At 44.0% G+C, this 19532-nt stretch overlaps 1 protein-coding gene across 1 annotated transcript; it reads left to right on the top strand.

Moving 5' to 3' along the window:
- Nucleotides 1-1221: 1221 nt before the first annotated feature.
- Nucleotides 1222-2402, top strand: Roc1a (Regulator of cullins 1a). Its single transcript, XM_011150033.3, has 5 exons — nt 1222-1359; nt 1534-1561; nt 1643-1764; nt 1863-1948; nt 2073-2402. The coding sequence occupies exons 1-5, from the start codon at nt 1267-1269 to the stop codon at nt 2083-2085; spliced, it is 342 nt and encodes a 113-aa protein (XP_011148335.1). The 5' UTR covers nt 1222-1266; the 3' UTR covers nt 2086-2402.
- Nucleotides 2403-19532: the final 17130 nt, after the last annotated feature.

Below are 19532 nucleotides of genomic sequence, written 5' to 3'. Positions count from 1 at the left end.
GAGTATTAAATTGATAGAATTTCGATATTTCATGTACGATCACATAGGTTGATATATTTTTTATCCATGTTTAATCCATGTGGTTTTATTAGAATCCATATGGATTCTAATATTAGGACATCCATAGGATGTCCAATGTGGGACGTCAATGGTCATTATCAGTCAAAAATTTTTTTAGTAAATTTGACTGCTTGCACTAATGCGCACTAAGTGCGCACTTTAAGGCTTGTTTAGATTTCGTTTGTATATATATACAGGATGCTAAATTTCAAACGTAACAGGTAAAACATCTCGAAAACTATGAAAGATATTAAAAAAACCTAAAACACACGTGTTCTATGATTTCGAAGGGGAAAGAGAATGGCATTATCAGTTTTTTATTTGGAGGGCATTTTCAAGGTCAGTTGAAGGTTGACTTAATTTTTTAAAATAGAAAGTCCAATTTTTTATCATATCTTCTTTTCCTACCAATTAATTTTAACGACCTATGTCTGAAACATTTTTTATTTGCCTAATATTTCTTGAAATATTTAAGGAAAACTTGGTAACTTTTTCAACATTTAACTTACGATATCTCGCTAACTATTCGTCGAAAGAAAAAATAGTATTAGACTTTTTTACTTTATTTACTATCAAGAATATATTACTATAATGGTGCCCTAACTTTTGTTAATTTAATAATTTTGAAATTAAATTTGATATATTGACATAAAAATAAATAATATTTTTTGCATTTCAGAATTTTATTGTTATTGATAAACCTTTTTTTTATATATTTTTGAATGTTTATGTTGTATTTTGCAAAAACTTCCCAATTTCTAATATGCCTGTACTTTGCACCCGAGGTTAGCATAGCATAGCATCTATGCAACTGCCATCTGTACGTTGCTATTAGACATGCAGCGTGTCAGTAATGTGCCTCATAAAGTAAAAAGTTGGTCCAACTATTTAAATTCACCCTGTGCATTGCTGCATACTTTGCTCTCTAAGTGTTACTAATTTTTTTATATAATGAAATATTAATTTCTTTCGAGTGATGCTAGTTTCAAACACAAACGATATGCAAACGAGTGCAATATTAACTTAGTAATTTTTATTATTTGGATAACTATTCATGTGTGTGCAAACTGTCGGTAATGTAAATCCCCTTTTCCTAGCTCTAGTGGTAGTCAGGGAATTTTTTATCTAGAGTCGACGGTTTGTCGACAGTCAGTTGATTTAACGTTCGTTAGGTGTCACTTGATCAGCAACGGTAAAAATTTGGAAATGGCGACGACGATGGAAATCGACGACGATGACTGCGACCTGCCGACTTCCAGCAGTGGGAAGGGCGAGAAGAAGCGTTTTGAAGTGAAGAAGGTAAATGAAAACATGTGAATACATTATGCGAAACTTATTGTACTTGCGGCTACATCTCGACATACAAATGTCATTTTCCTAACCTCATTTACGCTTTGTCACGATTCTGATGTATTGCTCTTGCATATTCTTGCATATTCATCTGTTATTCATACAAATTTATCTTTGTTTCAGTGGAATGCAGTAGCACTATGGGCATGGGGTAGGAAATCAAATCAACTGTTGGAATTCTAAAATCTGTAATATAGCACAAGCTATAGTTCCTAATATATTGGCTTTGCAGATATCGTTGTGGACAATTGTGCTATCTGCCGTAATCATATTATGGATCTGTGCATTGAATGTCAAGCAAATCAAGCGTCTGCTACAAGTGAGGAGTGCACAGTAGCATGGGGTGTATGCAACGTATGTTTGATAATAATACTTCAATGTTAATACTATTATGGCTGTTATTAATATGGTATCAATTAATCGGTTTTGTAATCGTATGTCTTTTTCCTTAGCATGCTTTTCACTTTCACTGCATCTCACGCTGGTTGAAAACACGACAAGTATGTCCTCTTGACAATCGTGAATGGGAATTCCAGAAGTAAGTGTATATTGCTTAATTTATATAATAAGATTTATACCACATTTATGTATGCGACTTATTTCCTTAACAAAAAGATATATATGTATGAAGTAATTAATTATTTTATTATTTCTGTTCATAGGTATGGTCATTAATTAAACATTTAGCTGTGCAAGTTTAGCCGGTCATATGGAACATCATTTTCAAGCAAACTAGGAGATTATATTTTCACATGTCAAACACAATTGCATTGAAGAATTACAGATGAGTAAAAAAGAAAGAAAAATACAAAAATGATTTGTGCACTACCAAATTTACTGTTTCTCTTGTCACAACATGAAGTTTCAACTAGTAAGAAGTATTCAGTTTTTGAAAACCCTATTTACAAATTAATGGCATTAAATTATACGATTATATATCTTGTAGGTTGTAAGTTTTACAATAAATAAAAGTGATAAAATATTTGGAGTAATTTGGATTACTCTTTATTTGTCTTTAATTTTGTCTCTGCAATTAGCAAATTCTGGATTTCATTCCATTAAATTTTAAAATATTGCAGAGTATCAATTTGATGCTTATTTTTTGTGTGATGTTTGTAATTTTTATTTAAATTTAATATTTTATTTATTATGCAATCATCAAAATTTATCCAATATGTGAATAGAAAATCTGAATCCCAATATTTTTCATTGATAACTGCAAGAATATTATACTCAATAAGCAATCAATGCGCCCGATACAAACATTTGTCAACGACATTGAAATGTTAGCTTATTACGAATATTTAATCTGAATATTTATACTTGTGTGTGTGTGTATATATATATATATATTTAAATATAATATATATCGACATTGTGCACGTTATTTATTTATGTTTTTTTCCGTTACGTCGACGATCCTTTTAACCGTAACTTTGATTAATCCGATTATCCGATCTTTCAGAGATTTCGTCTAGTAAAAGTTTCGTCCCGTTCTGTCACAAGAACGGCACGAAGTGAATACGGAAGGGGCGTGGGATGATAGCTACACTCTCGTTTCATCTCTGAGAATCGCGTCTTCTCGGTCGCGATATCTCTCTCTCTCTCTCTCTCTCTCTCTCTCTTTCTCTCTCTTTCTATACCCCCTCCTTTTTTTTACCTAACAATTTCAATTCCAACATAAACGATAAATTCAAATGGGATTTTCATCAAACTTTTGTTTATTTTGAGTTAAAATTCTTAAAATTTTCAAGAGGGGCTATTGTTTCTGTTCCGTTAATATATAATTCACATATTTCTTCTCACACATACTTCTCATGGCTTTGCTTGAGTGAAACATCGCGTGCGTCGCTTGATACAGCTCGCCATAAGCCATATTAATAGCAATGACATTTATTCAACATAGTTCGGTGTATATACGTCTTCATTACGCTCAAGGCGATTCCACAAATCCGCGCCGATGCGGATACGTAGCTCCTTAACGAGATATAATGGGCGCCCATCGTCGTCGTCGTCCGTGACGTCACGTCACGAGGTCGATCGATCGCACCGAGATCATCTCTCGAATCCCTTTTCCAGTTCTAGGGCATTCAGGAGGAGGCTGGCATACGGAAGGCAATACTTATCAGGCGGCCTGGAACCGGCTAGGTCCCGACGAGCTGGCTTCTAATCTGGGCATACAGCGAAAATTACATCTTCTCTCAGCGAGGCGGGGGAAAGGAGTGGGAGAGCAGCCGGTCGACATCCGCCTAGAGAGAGCAGCGGTAAGCTTCTTCCATCTCGATTCTTGCTCTGCCTGCCTGCCGTCTGCCTCTAGATCCTGCGTCTTATTCGGAGGATTCGCGCGCAGAATGAAAACAAAAAGAGAGATAGAGAAGGGGAGGGAGAGAGAATGTCGGAGATAGAGAATGAAAGAGAGAGGGGGGAGAAGGGGAGGGAGAGAGACCGCGTACCTGCTCTAAGAAGGCTTATGAATAAGCAGGCATAAGAAGGGGGTACTGGGACGAAATCGAGGCGCCCGCACCTCTTCGAGAAAAGCATGAAACTGATGGTGAACCCGGCGAGATCGATCAGACTAATGATCGGATGAATCTTACATTATTTTATGTCAAAGTTCATGCTAATTATCGTTAAGAGCGAGACGTGTTTCCTCAGCGAGGGAGTATTTAATCGGATAAAACGACAATTTCGTTCAAGCAGCATTTCGGGGAATCGTATCTTATAGAATTTATTCGAACGATTGAATTTTTCTATAATGTCAAGATCAGAGAATAGGAGAGCAGAGAATATGGAAGTAGAATTTATACGTCGACCGATATCGAGGATTTTTTTTTTTATATAGAGCAGACGCACACACACATACATACGCATTGCATTATCAGCGTATATTTTGACCAGCTGAAAAATTCTTTGATCACTCGATATCGCAAATTTTCGTTTATTGAAATAAAAAAATATATGGATTTATATTATTATGAAATTATTATGAAATAATTTCAAGCTTCATTAATTTTTTCATTAATCCGTCTTACGGCTATATATAACATTCGGTCAGATTTGGCGTGTCTAAAAATATACGGTGCAGTTATGAATAAAATCCTTTCAGTTTGTAACAAAAACTTACTTTTTATATTACGGTGACATTAAAAACTATTTAAAGCAGCTTTTGTCCAGGATAATTAATTACAGCTTTTATAAGACTTTGTCATCTTTAAAATAAAAATATCTTTATTGCACACACACACACACACACACACACACACACACACACACACACACACACACACACACACACACACACACACAACAACTTAACTTCGCAAAAAAAGAAAAAAGAGAAGATGGAAATAACATACCGCTGTGATAAAAAATTCCAACAAATGGAGGATCGTCTTACGACAAACGAATCTGCACCTGGTCTCTGATCTTGTCGCTGCAGTTTCTTGTTGCTCCGCGTTGAGCAACGGAGTTTGCGAGTTTCGAGTGTAAAAGCGCTGCTTCCTCTAAACGCAGTTACGGCGCGTCGAGAGGAACATCACGGCGAAAGAGCGTCGATTTTTCGGCTCCGCGGATTTCGCTTGTCACAGCTCGTCGCGGCAGGTGCGTACACTCGCCCGTAATATTTACCTGGGCGCGAGAGATGGGATATAAATACGATTTTCATCCTCGACGACGACAGTGAGGGCGTTAGGGAGGCGACGGGAGGACGAAGGGTGGCGCGGAGGAAAGGTTGATAGGGGGAGTAGGTCGCTGGCGCGGGGTTGCGGGGTTTAGCGAAGGCCTCATTTCCGGCGGAAACAGAGGTTCTCTCACCCCTGATAAAAGCCACCCTCGTCCCGCCGACCTTCCCCGCTTGCCCTCCTTGTTTCAGTCCGACGACGGCGGTGGCAAAGGCCAATCGAATTAAATACATTCCCGAGAATCGTCCAATCCGACGGTGCCTCCGCCGCGCGGTTTTTGTCTCGCGGTTCGTCTGTCCCAACGTGAACACCGTTCGTCCCTACTTCCCCTTAAATCTTAGTGTAAATCTACTTTCTAGAGGCAAATTTACTCTGGAAAGCCGGTTAAGGCTGTTAAGCTGTCGTCACTCTGCACTACACCTGAAGCCCGTTTCACCGAAATCCTTTAAGTTTCACCGTTACGCAGTCCCGTAACCGCTGATACCTGTTACGTCGAAATAATTGAGATTCTTTCGGATTCTATTCTTTCGCGGCGCTCGTGCTTAGAAGAATATGCGATATCGCATGAGAATCCGCGTGTCGTTAGAATTTATCATATTGAGGTCTTTGACGTACGAATAAAGATTTAAATCGGAATTCGACGTAACAATAATTCTAACCAGATAATGCGAGAAGGATTATTGGGAATACAAGTCAACACACTTGCGAGATTTAGAGTATATCTGAAATTTCGACCCGGGTGCTTTCGACGTGCGTGCGACTCATTCGCTTTTAAGTTCCAGAATATTTTCTTGCGATTGTGAGTCACAATTACATAATGTTGTATCTCGAGCCATCGAGAAACGCGTAAATCGCGCATCTTGTACGTGTATCTTGACGTGTTAATTATCGTTTTCGTCGGCACTTGCGATATTTAATCGTCTTCTCGTCGGCATTGCGTTAATAATCGCACTTCTCCGGATGAATCTCGTATCTTGCGCGAATGTCAATACGTCGAGTGAATATCTGGAGTGTTACGCACGGGGAGCAGCCAGGAACAGGATGCGAGTAGTCCGTGCGGACGGCGCACGTAGGAAGTCAAGACGCGGACAGCGATACGTCATATTTCGAGGTGTGTCCAATTATACATAATGCTTCCGCTCTTAATAGGCGTTTCATGAGTAAGGAGATATTATCGAATATAAGAAGACAGTCGATTCAAAATTTAGGACTTTAGAAAATTCAATTTATCGTCCGATGCCTCGTCTCGTGCAGCATCGATATACGTCTCTAGTAACGATCCTCCTTGGTTACCGTTAGTCCCATTTTGAATCTATCAATTTTTTCTTTTTTCTCTCTTGTTTAGCCTTGCTATTGTGTTGAATCCAAATTTAAATCTCCAACGCGTCTAAATCGTACTTAGCATTATTAGAAACGAATGCTATCTCTCTCTCTCTCTCTCTCTCTCTCTCGTTCTCTCTTTCTCTCCGTGCCTTTACAATTTCTTTCTCTTCATCCCTTAATCTTTAAACTGTAAATCTCTCAGAGCCTTGAGGAATATTTAAAAAGATGATTCGACGGTGATGATTTATTTCTCGATTATGTCGAACAATTAACGTAATCGAGATTTATGGAATCGTTTATAAGATTTATCACAGCTTTCGCGTAATAGACGAAACTAATCGTCTGTTGAGTTACCTCCGCTATATTCGCCGCGTCGAGCATTATATTGGGACAGTTGCGATTATCGTACGTGAGAGGGCCAAGAATTTTCAGCGTTGTATTATTTAAAAAAGGGCGTCCTCTCGGTAGCTGCGAAGCCATCCATTATCCGTAGTCCCGATAAATCCCGGCGAGGCGTTCGGGCTCCTTGTGTTTGGCGGATATATCAAGGCTTCCTCGCCTCGTCGCCCCGCACTAGGACATCGCCGTCGTCCTTTTCTACTTGTTTCTTCTTGCCTGCCTGCCTGCCTGCCTGCCTGCCTGCCTGCCTGCGCCGCAGACTTTCGAATCAGCCGAGATTGTCGATGCGATTCAGGGGCGGATGAGCGCACCGATAAATCGAGAGATTTCTCTTTCGGTCATGTTACTCTCGAATGTCGTCGAACGTTGTCGTTACCTGCAGAGCAACGCGAATAATTAGGCGAAATAATCGAAGCGGTAAAGATTAAAAGACACGAACGATAGCGATCGACGGAAAATGGAGGACAAAAGTAGAGAAGTAGGTAGGCTACTACATGCCGGCAATAATTTTTAAAGACGAAACATTTCGCGCGTCAAATTTTCTTAACTCCGGTAAAAAAATATATCATTTTTCGAATATCTCGTCGGAGCGGAGTGACTCAACGTCCATCGTCGTTAACCGAGGAAATTTAGTAGGCGACGAGCTGGCTAACGATTCAAACCGTAAATTTCAGAAGTTCTGCGGCGCCGACGTTTTTCCGGAAGAAGTCCGCGAGAGGGAGGACGGCTCGTCGCGGATTAATTTTCGCGAATATAGCGGCGAGCCTGATTTGATTTAAATCTGTCCGAGCGCGTACCTAAATTGGTTCCTGCGGGAGACAGCGGGAATGCCGTCGTCTTATCCTCGCGACTTCTGCTGGAACTGAGATTCTGCGTTCTCTCCCCGTCCGCATCGAGAGATTTTCACACCATCGCCGCGCAGGTCGTCGGTGACGGTGTGTAGCGTCGTGGTAGTGACTGTCGAGAGAACGCAGGTAGTTGCAGCAACGGTAAATCCTCGTTAGATCCGCGAGAAAAACAAAGGCGAAGGTGGACGCCGACTCTCGACCGACTCGACGATATTTTTTCCCTCTCTCCGGGTTTCTTACCTAAGAGTTCCGTCCGTCTCCTCGCGTAGGAAGCGACGAATTTGTGCGGTTTCCGGTTCCGACGTCGCCACATCTCGATTCACTCCTTATATCCCGAGATATCGAAATTATATCATTGCGAAACCGTTACTGTATAGATTCTCCAGCTGTCGTATTCGCGGAGATATTACGGATGCCGTGAGCTCGATGATTAATCATAATTAACAATTCTCGATAAAAAGATATACGATTGAGAAGAAGTTTAAATGTTGAAAATCGAAAGAGCGATTAATGTAAAATTACAAATTTCACGAAACCGGAAACGGCAGCGTTAATTGAATTACGCGTTAAGTGTGCGCGTAGGTACGCCAACCGGAAGGCACAAAACATGCAATTACGACAATTTGCGGGTGCGGTATATTCGCGTCCAGAGAGAAGTTAACTTCACTTATCGCGTCGATTCGCAGCTCGCGGCCGCGCGAGGATAATGTCGGGACTGAAAGCAGAAAACGTTCGTCGATTAAACGCTCGTTTTTGAGATGTAGACAAACCGGGAAGCTGCCAAGCCGCGCATCTCAGGCAACACTGTATACGGTATATTCTTGGTGGACGAGTCGCCGAGAGCACTCAATAGGCTAAGTAAATCAGAGGCCTTTGGCCAAGAGCGAGGCTACCCTTTAACCCCCATACCAACCCCCACCATGTCCCTCTCGTTCCTTGCGCGATAGCAGAAGTGGGGTGAGCAGGTTGGGGGTGGCAGGGGCAACAAAGGGTCGGCTAAGAGCTCTTCAGCGCACCACTCGCGCACCTTCCCCAACCTAGGAAGCATCACCTATTCTCTTCGACTCGACTAGTCTTGCTTGCTTGCTTGCTTGCTTGCTTGCTTGCTTGCTGGCTGGCTGGCTGGCTGGCTGGCTGGCTGGCTGGTTGGCTGGCTGCCTGGTTGCCTGGCTAGCTGCTTGCTTGCCCCATGACGTGATTGCCACCAAAATGTGTTTACCGTAAACCGTATCAAACTGTTGAGGGCCGGTCCCCTCCTCCTCCTCCTCCTCCTCCTCCTCCTCTTCCTCCTCTCTTGTAGCCGCCTGTCTTTTTCGAGTACGTCGATAAAAGTACGTATCTCCATCAATCTCGCGTCCGCCGTTTATGGCCGTTGCGCAAGCTTTTCCCGTTTTCGCAAAGTTCGGTCCCGAAGTGACTTTACTGTCGGAAATTCGAACGGGGAATATTCGTCGGTACGTGACGCCGGAAAATATTATTCCGATTACTCCGTGTAAGAGCATTTCTTTGCAATTAACATTCGGACTTCTGGGCGAATTAAGACCAGAGGATAACTCTGTCGGGCGCTGTGGATATATTCGGATCCGATATCGCGATCATCCCCAAGATAATGAAGAATAGTAGCGAGTTTAGGCATTATCGCGATTCTTTTATAAATTAACGTAAAGCTGATCGAAACTTGTACCATGTCGGCCGCTTTCCGCTATCGCATTCTATAGCGGACGGATTAAGTTTTTGCGAGCCCTGTATGTGCTGATGCACTCTATGCTCGACTGATACGAGAGCGGGGCTTTTTCCCTGGGATTTCACCTTTAGCACTGATCTCTTCGTCCACTCTTCTTCGCTTCGATCTCGGAGAACGTACCGCCGCGAAGATTAAACTTGAATTCGATCGTGCATGAAGAGAGACGCGGCCTCGCGTTTTTCGAAAGAAATTCAGAGTTTACCACCTTCCGCTCTTTTGGAATATAACGCTCGAATTATGTCGTATCGCGTATCCATATTGTCATTAGTAAAATAGATTTCAAACGTACGTACCTACATTCGAAACGGATTGACCGTAGAGCTATGATTATCTCTCCGGGCTTGCAATTATAATGATTAAGGATCACGTTTGTGAACACTAGATTCAGACGCGCGGTGTGATTTACAATTACACGATTGACAATTTAAATATGTTCAAATCACGCGTTGAACTCTGTATGTGTGTGTGTGTGTGTAATTTCGATTAGTTCAGATTTCGACGATACACGATGGCCACGCGAAATTAATATCTCTATTTGGTCTTGGTGACAATAGGGGGATACGATCTGTTGCGTACGCATTACGCTAATGAATACATATGTGCTACGTGTTGCGTAGAAAATTGTACTTACCGTAATTATACAAGTTTCAATCGCCGGCTTCCGTCAGCGCCCGTCGCGTCGGCACGATAAAGAGATTCTCTCTCATCTCTTTACCGACGAACCTTTGCCATCGTGGTGGTCGATTTTTCCGCGTCGACAGCCGTCGACGCGCGGTCGACTACAACGATTAAAAGTTCGCATCACTTACGCGCCGAAATCATTTCGATGCTGATCGGGTCGGATGGTCGGGCGATTTCGATTCTCACGAATATCGGCGGGACCCAACGACCCGTTGACAAACACGCCGGCTTCGATCTCGATAAATATCGGCGTCGCACTCCGATAAATATCACGTTCGACTTCCGGATAAATACCGGGCATGGTTAATCGGCGCTCGCCGGAATTAAAAGCTTATTGATTATCGGAATGTAATTCTCAGCCGGATGATGCCCGCACCCGCCTATTATCGTCCGCCTACATCACGATCAGCCGTTCTTGGCTGCAAAGGATGGTCGGACGCACCGAGCCGTCTGCTCAAAGTGGTTGTTACCACGCGACCTGCCTCTAATTGGTCGGATAATAACACTAATAATTAGACGCGTGCATCGTCTACATTTGTATCCGACTGTTGCTGCCAGTAAGATCTTCCTCAGTGGCAGGCACAGGAGCGAAAGATTGTGTAAGGTTGATGTGGTCAATTCAAGATCAGGGCAGCAAATGTATCGCATTTTTGTCCTTATTATGTAAGGCACTTTGTCGAAAAATTCTATACTCTTTTATTCGAAAGCTTGTTGCTGGCTCTGACTAATTTCAAGTCTTAGAGAAAATGTTTAGAAAGCCTTGCGTTATTATATATGGGAAATTCTGTGTTAAAGATTTAAGAGAGGATTTCTCGTGAATTGAATCTCAGGGTTGTGTAAGGGTTGTGTAAGGGGTTGAAGAAGAGGATACATATCGCGGTATTGTAATGTACCGTGAGGATAACTGTGAGGAAAGAAAGGAAACGCATATTTTGCAGGGAAACTTTAGAGAGATTCTGCAATAATGGCTGCTACACACGGGACGCGGCAGCGCGGCAACGCGTCAACGCGTTGACCAATCACAGTCTTTCTTTTCCAGAGATATGAGTTACAGAATTCTAAAAGAAAGACTGTGATCGGTCAACGCGTTACCACGTTGACGCGTTAGACGCGTTGCCGCGCTGCCGCGTCCTGTGTATAGAAGCCATTACACTAGGAAAAATGTATTGTTGCGTGAACCAAAATTTTATTGCAACAACAAAATAATTTGATTAAAATATGCCCAACAAAACTGTCTAGTTCCTGTAAACAAATATCTTGTTTGATTACGGTTTGTTCGTACAACGTAATACTTTTGTTATAGCAACCAAAAAGCTTCAACTATTTGAATTTTGTTAAAAATACTATAATTTTTTCTTGATATATGAAATCTAAATTTTAGTGCACAGAAAGACAAAATAGTAAGCATTGGGCATTATTTTAGTTTATGTGAAATAATATTTCGTTATCATGTAATTTTTATGGATAAAATAACTAAAACGCTTAATTTTTATATATATGAAGCCTAAGAACAAAATCATTTGGTCCAGAGAGCAAAGCAGAAAAATATATTTAGTTGGGACAACTAAAAATATTTTGTTATACAAAACAAGATATTTGGTTGCTATTAAAAAATGCCTCAACTAAACAGTTTTGTTAGAGATACTAAATTTTTTTGCCTAGTATAGTTGGATGTAACGTTACTTTCCTGTCATTTAGTGCACTTTCATTTCGGACATAGTCAGGTATCGCCTTGGTCATTTGCCTCTCGCCGAGTCGAAGAATTTGCTCGCGACGGGGATACGTTGCTGCGGATGCAGCGGAGCAAATTTTACGTGCTCACAGTGGCCGGCTAACACGGGATTCTTGCCGTTCGGGAATATGAAGTGCATCTGGGCCGTGGCCAGAGGCAGCCTAGCACCCGGTATAATCGCCCTGAATTGGGCCGGAAGCTATTTCCGCCCCAATTTGCAATCCAGTAAATACCAGTGAGCCAGCGCCAAATACCACCGCGCCCAGTCCTCAGACAAAAGCCGCTGCTACGTCTGTGGCGTAAGGGTCTCATTGTTATCGTTTCGTTGCGAAACGTACCGCTACGCTGCGCTCTTTCCGCGATTCTCCTGGCGATTCGCTAATCCGCGATTTACCGTTATTCAAAGAACCCCGGCGTTTTCATCCGCCGAGTTGCCGCGAACTGACCGAGCACATGTCGCGATTGCGCGAACGTAGCGGCTGCTGTGCTGGCGGCGCCGTGGTTCATTCGACTAATTAGTAGGAATTAATACGTGAGAAAGTTCGATGTCACAAAGGTAAAAGTTCGATCGCGCTTCTGGTCGTGCTTTATCAGTTTCTTCACGGCATTGTCCTCGGAAACAATTGTGAGCTACGTAATTAAGAAAGTAAGCTCGGTCGGACACAGAAGTAGCGTCTTCAGGCGAGAACAAAAACAGTATCAAAGTGCAGTTTGAGGCGACTTGTATTCTCCCCTTGAGAGGAAGGATCTAGTTTCGGGGCGACATAGATATCGGCGCGATATTGCGTATATTTAAGAAACCTAATGTCGTTATTCTGTCTCGCGAAGAAAGTGCTAAAGGGTGAGAGTCAAGTACCCGTCAAGGGGCACACGTCCCCGGAGAAAATTTTTCTTTGTATATTATATAGAGTATTAAAACGGTTGTGTCCTAATATCACACACCGTGAATAGCAAAGTGCATGACACAAATTATAAAATAATACGAATGTGAGATGGCAACAAACATAGAACTTAGGAAATCTCCTCTTCACACCGACTTGAGGCCTTTTAAGCCTTCAGGTGAACTTTCACTCTCATTTGTGGAAACTCGGAAACTACGTTAAATCGATTTGAGCTTATCTGCTTATTACGGTATATAGGGAGGATATATGGGAACAATACAAGACGTAGAGCAAATGGGATATACACACGGTCCAACAATGTCGCCAGTGACCTGATCCGGAGCAACTGGTACTCTGCGGTTAAGACTGGTCGTGACTGGCACAGCTATTCCGACTACGACAAGCAGTTTCACGTAAAGCACGTACATGATTGACCCAAGTGGTGCAATGTTTCTCCTTGTAGTCATGCGTATCCGATCGTAGCTGCGCAACAGAGACCGCTTTGCCGTCGATAGAATCCGCCTCCTCTGTCCGAGATTTTGTTCCGCAATTATCCTCCGTTTTGTCGCAAAGTCTCAAGTGTTACTTTTCTTTAAACATTTCTAGACTTACGGTCACATCAGCTAACGAAAAATTTATGTTTCTCACGCAGCTTCGCTTCGTCGACAGTCTGCGGATACTCGTGCAAAATAATTTGTAAAAGTATCAAAGGAGTAAAGAAAGAAAAAAGAAGCAGAAGAAGTGGGAAATGTTGCTCTTTATATTCAATTTGTATTAATCGAGGCTATCACCTTCTAGTGAATGAATGTTTCATCGATATCTCGTCTTACCCCGAAGGAGTGTTTTCTATGGTTCATGACAGCGTTCGAGGACAAGCACTACACAGCTCGTAAGGGTGAGAGATCCCTCACGAGGGTGAGACAGGCAATCTTTTTTTGTCGATGTTGTCTACAACACTCATCGACGCTGAAGTATGTCGATATACGAGTTCCCCCCGCGTCCTTGTGGATCCCTCAGAATTCAAACTTCGCGAAGATCCAGAATGGGCTTGAAATATTAACAGATTCGAAGCTCGCTTTGTTATGTTCTTCATATCCCTATTGATATTTTATTTCAATTATGTATTTTCGTTTGATCTCTCTAGAGAATTCTTCCTGGGATATATCACCGATTTTTTCCCCCTCCTCCTCCTCTCAAGATTCTACTTTTTCTGTCTCTTCTTGAATTTTTTTCGAGTCACTCCGTCTTGTCTTCCTTACACTTCATTAAATCATTTTTATTTCACGCGTCCCACGTTATTCTCACTTACGTTATCCCACATAATGACGCATTCCTTGCCAATCGCGGAGACCAATAAATGCGCACCGCACGCCCGCAAAGTTCTACCCTTCGTCCCTGTGAGCGTAGCGCAACAATCGTTTCCGCTTATTCACCGACAATGCGCCAAACTTTCCAGTTGGACTGTGCTAGCTGACTGGTTGGCTGGCTGGCTGGCTGGCTGACTGGCTGGCTGGCTGGCTGGCTGGCTGGCTGGCTGGCTGGCTGGCTGGGTAAGCTTGGCACGATGTATTTACTCGGCTGTTCTCGCTAGGAAACTTGGAAATTTATTCTCAGAGAAATTCGCGCGTTTGAATTTTTAGTAGGCTGACGCGAACTTCTTTCTTTCTTAAGGCGACAGCGCACTGCCTACTTCGCTCGCTTAATCGTCTATAAGAAAACGATTCTGCCGGAACCTCACTCTTTCTCTCTTCTTCTCTTCTTTTCTCGTGAAAAACAGGGTCGCCTACAATCCAAAATTTTATTCGTACTCCTGTTGTTCTTCACACTTTCTTCCGCTCGAGAGACGACTGATCGATCTCTCCTCGTTTTATTCCGCGTCGAGCTCGTCCAAGTGGAAGCCGAAAACTGTTCATTATTTATCGAACACGCGACTGCAAAGTGAAATTAATTGTTATTCTAAAAACGGGAATGTATTTTGATGTCGTCGTACATGTCGGTTGCAATTGATTTTCATCAACAATTTGACAGATGAATATTTAAATGCCATCACGGTAAACAGTGCTCAAAGTGTCAATAAAAAATTGTTTGTCATTGATATGACTTGTTGTACGTTCTTTTGTACAAAATCGAAACGCATAATTTTATGTAATTTTATACGTGAAGTACCCCACACACACGTAACTTAAATACAATCAATGATTTTTATCGGGATTTATATTTAAGTTATCTCTCTCTCTCTCTCTCTTTCTCTCTCGTGGATTCTTTTCCCGATAGAATTAACTGGATAGATACAGCTTATGTAACTCTTGTCATATTTAAACGTGGCTTTCGAGTAACATCTTCGTCGCTGCACCGGCAGCCTCTTCCTTTTACCTTCACCTCGTTGGATTGTAATTCCCTTTGCATTGATTCGACGTACGTGTGTGACGTCGGCCGCTGTACAACGGCCGTAACTTCGGGAACTTTTGTTTGAATTATGTTGAACGAATCGTGGAAACTGGTGACGCTATCGGTGCGTCAGTCGACAGAAACAGTCGTAATGTGCCACTCGAGTTCAGTTCTGTTGGGCGGTAATGGCGTTGCAAGCTGTGCAGCTACCAACTACCACTGACGATACGAATCGCACAAAAGCCTGCGCGAGAATGTCTCTGTAAGAGCGAGAGAGGAAGATAGAGAAAGAGACAAAGAGACAGATAAGTTTTTCTTTTAAGCATGCTTGCTTCAATCAGACGCGCGGCTTTCGAATAGAATGCCGAAAATTCGACTGGCCGGCGATAAAATTCGCGCTCTTTTGTCGCGTTCTAAAAATTTTACATCGGTACGACAGCGGGTCGTACTCAGAACTCGATCAGCTCTTTTAAGTGACGGATCATTATAAATCAATCTGACAACATTTATGATTGTGCTAAATGCACGGAGTTGAGTCACGCAATTTGTAGAAACAGAGTCGAGAATCTGATTTATGATTTCAATATAACGAGAGAATTGTTAGAGAATTGAGTTAGAGAGAATATTTCTTCGGTTAACGTTCATTTCTTTTTTCTTTTTTACTTTGCGAGATAATTTGCGAGAAATCAATCACTTGTAAATGTAGGTTGCACATTTTAATCCAGCGGAAAATCGTGGGCGTTCCAACGGCAGAAAAAAAGTGTTACAATCGAAGTAGTTATTACCATCTGGATCGGCATTTTGTTGTGTGACCTCGACTGAAATATTACAAAACGAAGCAGCAATTATTGAAAACGTATAGAGACACCTCGGTCAAAATGCGGTTTCGCGCAGCGCGTTTAATCGCGACGAAATTTACGTCGATCAAATCGCCGACGCGAATAACGGCGAGAATTTATTGTCACGCTAAACGTCGCGTCCCCCTCTCCTCTTTGTCCGTATGATTCCGCTAATTATAATCGCGATATCCGTATTATTAATCGCTGTTATCGATTGTATCATGTTCGACGCGCCCGTGACACGCGGGTCGACTTTGCTCGGCCAAAGTCTGATCGATCCGCGACGGTAATACGCGACCGGTTGTTCTCCTCTCGAATCTCCTCTCGAATCACGAGAGACAAGATTGTTAATGAAATCACGCCGATTCGAGATCCAAGACTGCGACATGAGAACAGGGGATTACGAAGCAATTTTGCAGGAATCGAATCGTCCTGCGTACTTGCACGTTTTTATCATTCTATCATTTTGAGTCGCTCAGGTCACATGTCATATATATTACTATTACATTATAAAAAAGAGATCTATTCAAAGAACATGCATATTACAATTAACTATGTGTTATTATTTCATGCATTTTTTACCGGCGACTAAATTTTCTAGTTGAACTTTTCTTACGTCGTAGATTACTGCGTTGATCGAGTTGAACTTTTGCACAATTTGATTACATCGCAAGTATATATAACAAAAGTCGCGCAATTCTGAAATCTAGTTACATTTCACCCGACTTTTTTCTTTTAGCGTAGCACGCGTGTTTCATATCCGGTTAGACGTTGCAGCGGATCTCTAGGATGTAACCTCGCAACTTTCGCGTGCAAATTACTTAATTTACATCCGACTTAGTTCCCTCCTTGCTTTACCGTCTTTTGCTTACTACATTTAGTAAAATTAGTTGGAGGTATCGGAAGAGCGTAACGCGCGCCCGCAGTCGCCGGTGTAATTCAACTCTGCGCTACTGTACCGAAGTACTAGTATCAAGCCGAGTATATCAGTTCTACCTTAGCTCGTCTTTGACTACTACCTTCCGATTGACTCATCCAGGTTGCAGGAAGATTCGCGTTCGCGCTTGCTGAACGACGTTGGAACAATCGCCGTGTCGTATTTGATTCACGACCATCTTTTTCCTCTCTTTTTCTCTCTCTCTCTCTCTCTCTCTCTCTCTCTCTTCCCCTCTCTGCCCTTCGTTTCCCCGAGCTACCCATCGCGTTCGTCGCTGCCGGTAATGACGATAACGAATCGCTATAATGGCGAGGCGGCCCGGCGATTCGTTTTCGACATCGACGACGGCGCCGTCCTCGAATTCGCGTAGCCGGCTGCCGACACTCGTGGAGGTTAGCTAGGTAGATAGGTAGGTAGGTAGGTAGGTAGGTAGGTAGGTAGAGGAACAGCCCGGGACGGTTATCGGAGTCGATCATTCAATTTCGCGTTGCAAATTGTCCGTGCCGGAAACTCATATCCGGGCACTTCCGGTTCTGCCTGGTCCCGCCTCCGGGGAAAGAGGAGGCCGTCGACGGGCCCAGACGCCGCTGGGGCTGGTTAACCGGGGGGTTGGTTGGCAGACTGGAAAGGGAAGAGGAGATAGACGGGAGAATCGGGGGTGAATCGGCGCAGAAGTCAGGGCTGAGGGCACGGCTCCATCCTGACGCAGATGAGCGGTGAACTCGCTTCCGGTCTGGCCTCCAGTCTGCCTGTGCCAATCGTGCCAACCTCGCCGCGGCTCAATCTCTTACTCGTGTCAACGCGGACCCGTCATTTTCATCCGGTTGTCGTTTTCTCTGTTGTATTATTATCATCATCATCATCATCATCATCATCATCATCATCAGTTTCGCGCAGAGAAGCGGCTACACTCCCCGAAATGTTTCGTTTTCTCGATCGAAGGATTCAGGTCAAACATCTCTGTCAGCTGCAATCGCTTCGCAGCTGAATCCTCTCATTTGTGTCGATGTTGAATAACAATAGTTGGAGACGCACGATTATCTGTGGCTTCTCATTCATCACATCGGTCAGCAGGAGAGAGAGAGAGAGAGAGAGAGAGAGGGAGAGAGAGAGAGAGAGAGTCCTGTTGACTTTCAAGTAGGAAATTTGACCCGTCGTCGTAGAATCTCATTAATCATTGTCGGGCGTATAATAGCGGCGACGATTGATGATTTTTCTCGGTTTATTATTAATTTCGACGAGCAAAGAGCGATTCTCCGCTGCTAGCCGGAGTGGGTGAGCCGCGAGTCTCGGCGTCGCGCTGTCCTCTGAAAATCCCCTCGCAAATTTCCGCGCGCTTCTCCCGCGCGATATAAATGAGATTCCTTACGATATCACGAGTGACCATCGCCGGATTGACATATTTTACATCGCGGCCGCTTATCATCAGCCAGGATACCGCGGACGCCGGTAATCGCCGGCGGACGCGGCTGGCCGTCGCTACGAGGAGCGGTCCGTGAAAAATAGCTGCGACCTTTCTCGGATAACGACCAGGTCTTCGTAACACGGAGGACGTGTATTAATCGTCAGCAGGCGTCGGCGTCGGCGTCGGCCGGCCGTTCGCTAACTCGCTCGCTCGCTCGCTCGCTCGCTCGCGGTCTGACCGATTTCATCGTTTATCCCGACACGCACACATTAGCATGCAGCGGCTGGTGTATCCACGCGTGCGCGCGCGCGCGCGCGTTCCATTTACTGCACCGGTGGCATCGGCGATCCCGTCATGAGCTACCTGCTGCATCCGCGCGAAGGAGAGGTGTGGGCGTCCGCGACGACATCAATCGGCCGAAAAACGGTTGGCTGCCCATGGGCGAACGCGCGCGCGCGCGCGCTCCCGTTTTTGAACAACAATCCCGCGTCATAAACCCGTCCGCAAAACGGCTATTTACCTAGCTACATACCCATCTCGCTGCGCGCTGCCGGGCTCCGCTCTCACCCCCCGATACTTGTTTCCCCCGCGACTCAGTCATCCATTCACTCTGTGTCGAGTGCTCCGCCGGATGGGTGGCCGCGCGGTGCAGGCGCGGCGACGCGGCGGTGGCGCGCGGTTTCATCGGCGACGTCTATTGGAAAATTTATTCCAATATTTTCAATTAAAGTTAGACAAAGCCGTTGTTTGATAACGCTACGTGTTTCGCCGCTCTAGTTGCCGAGGTAAAAATAATATAGCACGCGCGAATGATCAGGAGCGGCTTTCACAACGGCGCTGCTGTCTCGCGCACACGCCTGCCGCTTGCCTGCCTGCTTGCTTGCTTGCTTGCTTGCTTGCTTGCTTGCTTGCTTGCTTGCTCGCGAGAGAGGTAGCTACGTAGGTAGCTAGGTAGGTAGGTGAAGCGCTGGTGCTGTTGTTGTTGCTGCCGCTGCTCGTCGGCGGTGGTGATGGCGATGGTTCGTTACCGTGCACGGCGCACACGTGGTGGGCGGTACTCTACGGGTTGGCCCGACGAGGTGTGGGCGACGAAGCTTGAAGGGTTGGTCGGGAGACAATACGCGATTCCACACGAGTACCGCGGAACGAGCTCGCGTCCAGCATTTCGCTCGATCTGCCCGGTGCAATTAAGTTCTCTAATGCGGAAAGAGTCGGCCGGATGTGATCGTCCGCGAGCGGAGCCGCCGCGCGACGTTATTGCTAGA

The sequence above is a fragment of the Harpegnathos saltator genome, unplaced genomic scaffold (assembly GCF_003227715.2).
Source record: "Harpegnathos saltator strain DR-91 unplaced genomic scaffold, Hsal_v8.6 scaffold115, whole genome shotgun sequence".
Taxonomy (NCBI): domain Eukaryota; kingdom Metazoa; phylum Arthropoda; class Insecta; order Hymenoptera; family Formicidae; genus Harpegnathos; species Harpegnathos saltator.
The sequence above is the reverse complement of the archived record's forward strand: the minus strand, read 5'-3'. Positions and strand labels throughout refer to the sequence as shown.

Coding starts and splice junctions, on each gene's coding strand:
- Roc1a (XM_011150033.3), top strand. CDS start 1,267: ATGGCGACGACGATGGAAATCGACGACGATGACTGCGACCTGCCGACT. Junction 1,562..1,642: donor AGTAGCACTATGGGCATGGG/GTAGGAAATCAA, acceptor TTGGCTTTGCAG/ATATCGTTGTGGACAATTGT. Junction 1,765..1,862: donor TAGCATGGGGTGTATGCAAC/GTATGTTTGATA, acceptor CTTTTTCCTTAG/CATGCTTTTCACTTTCACTG.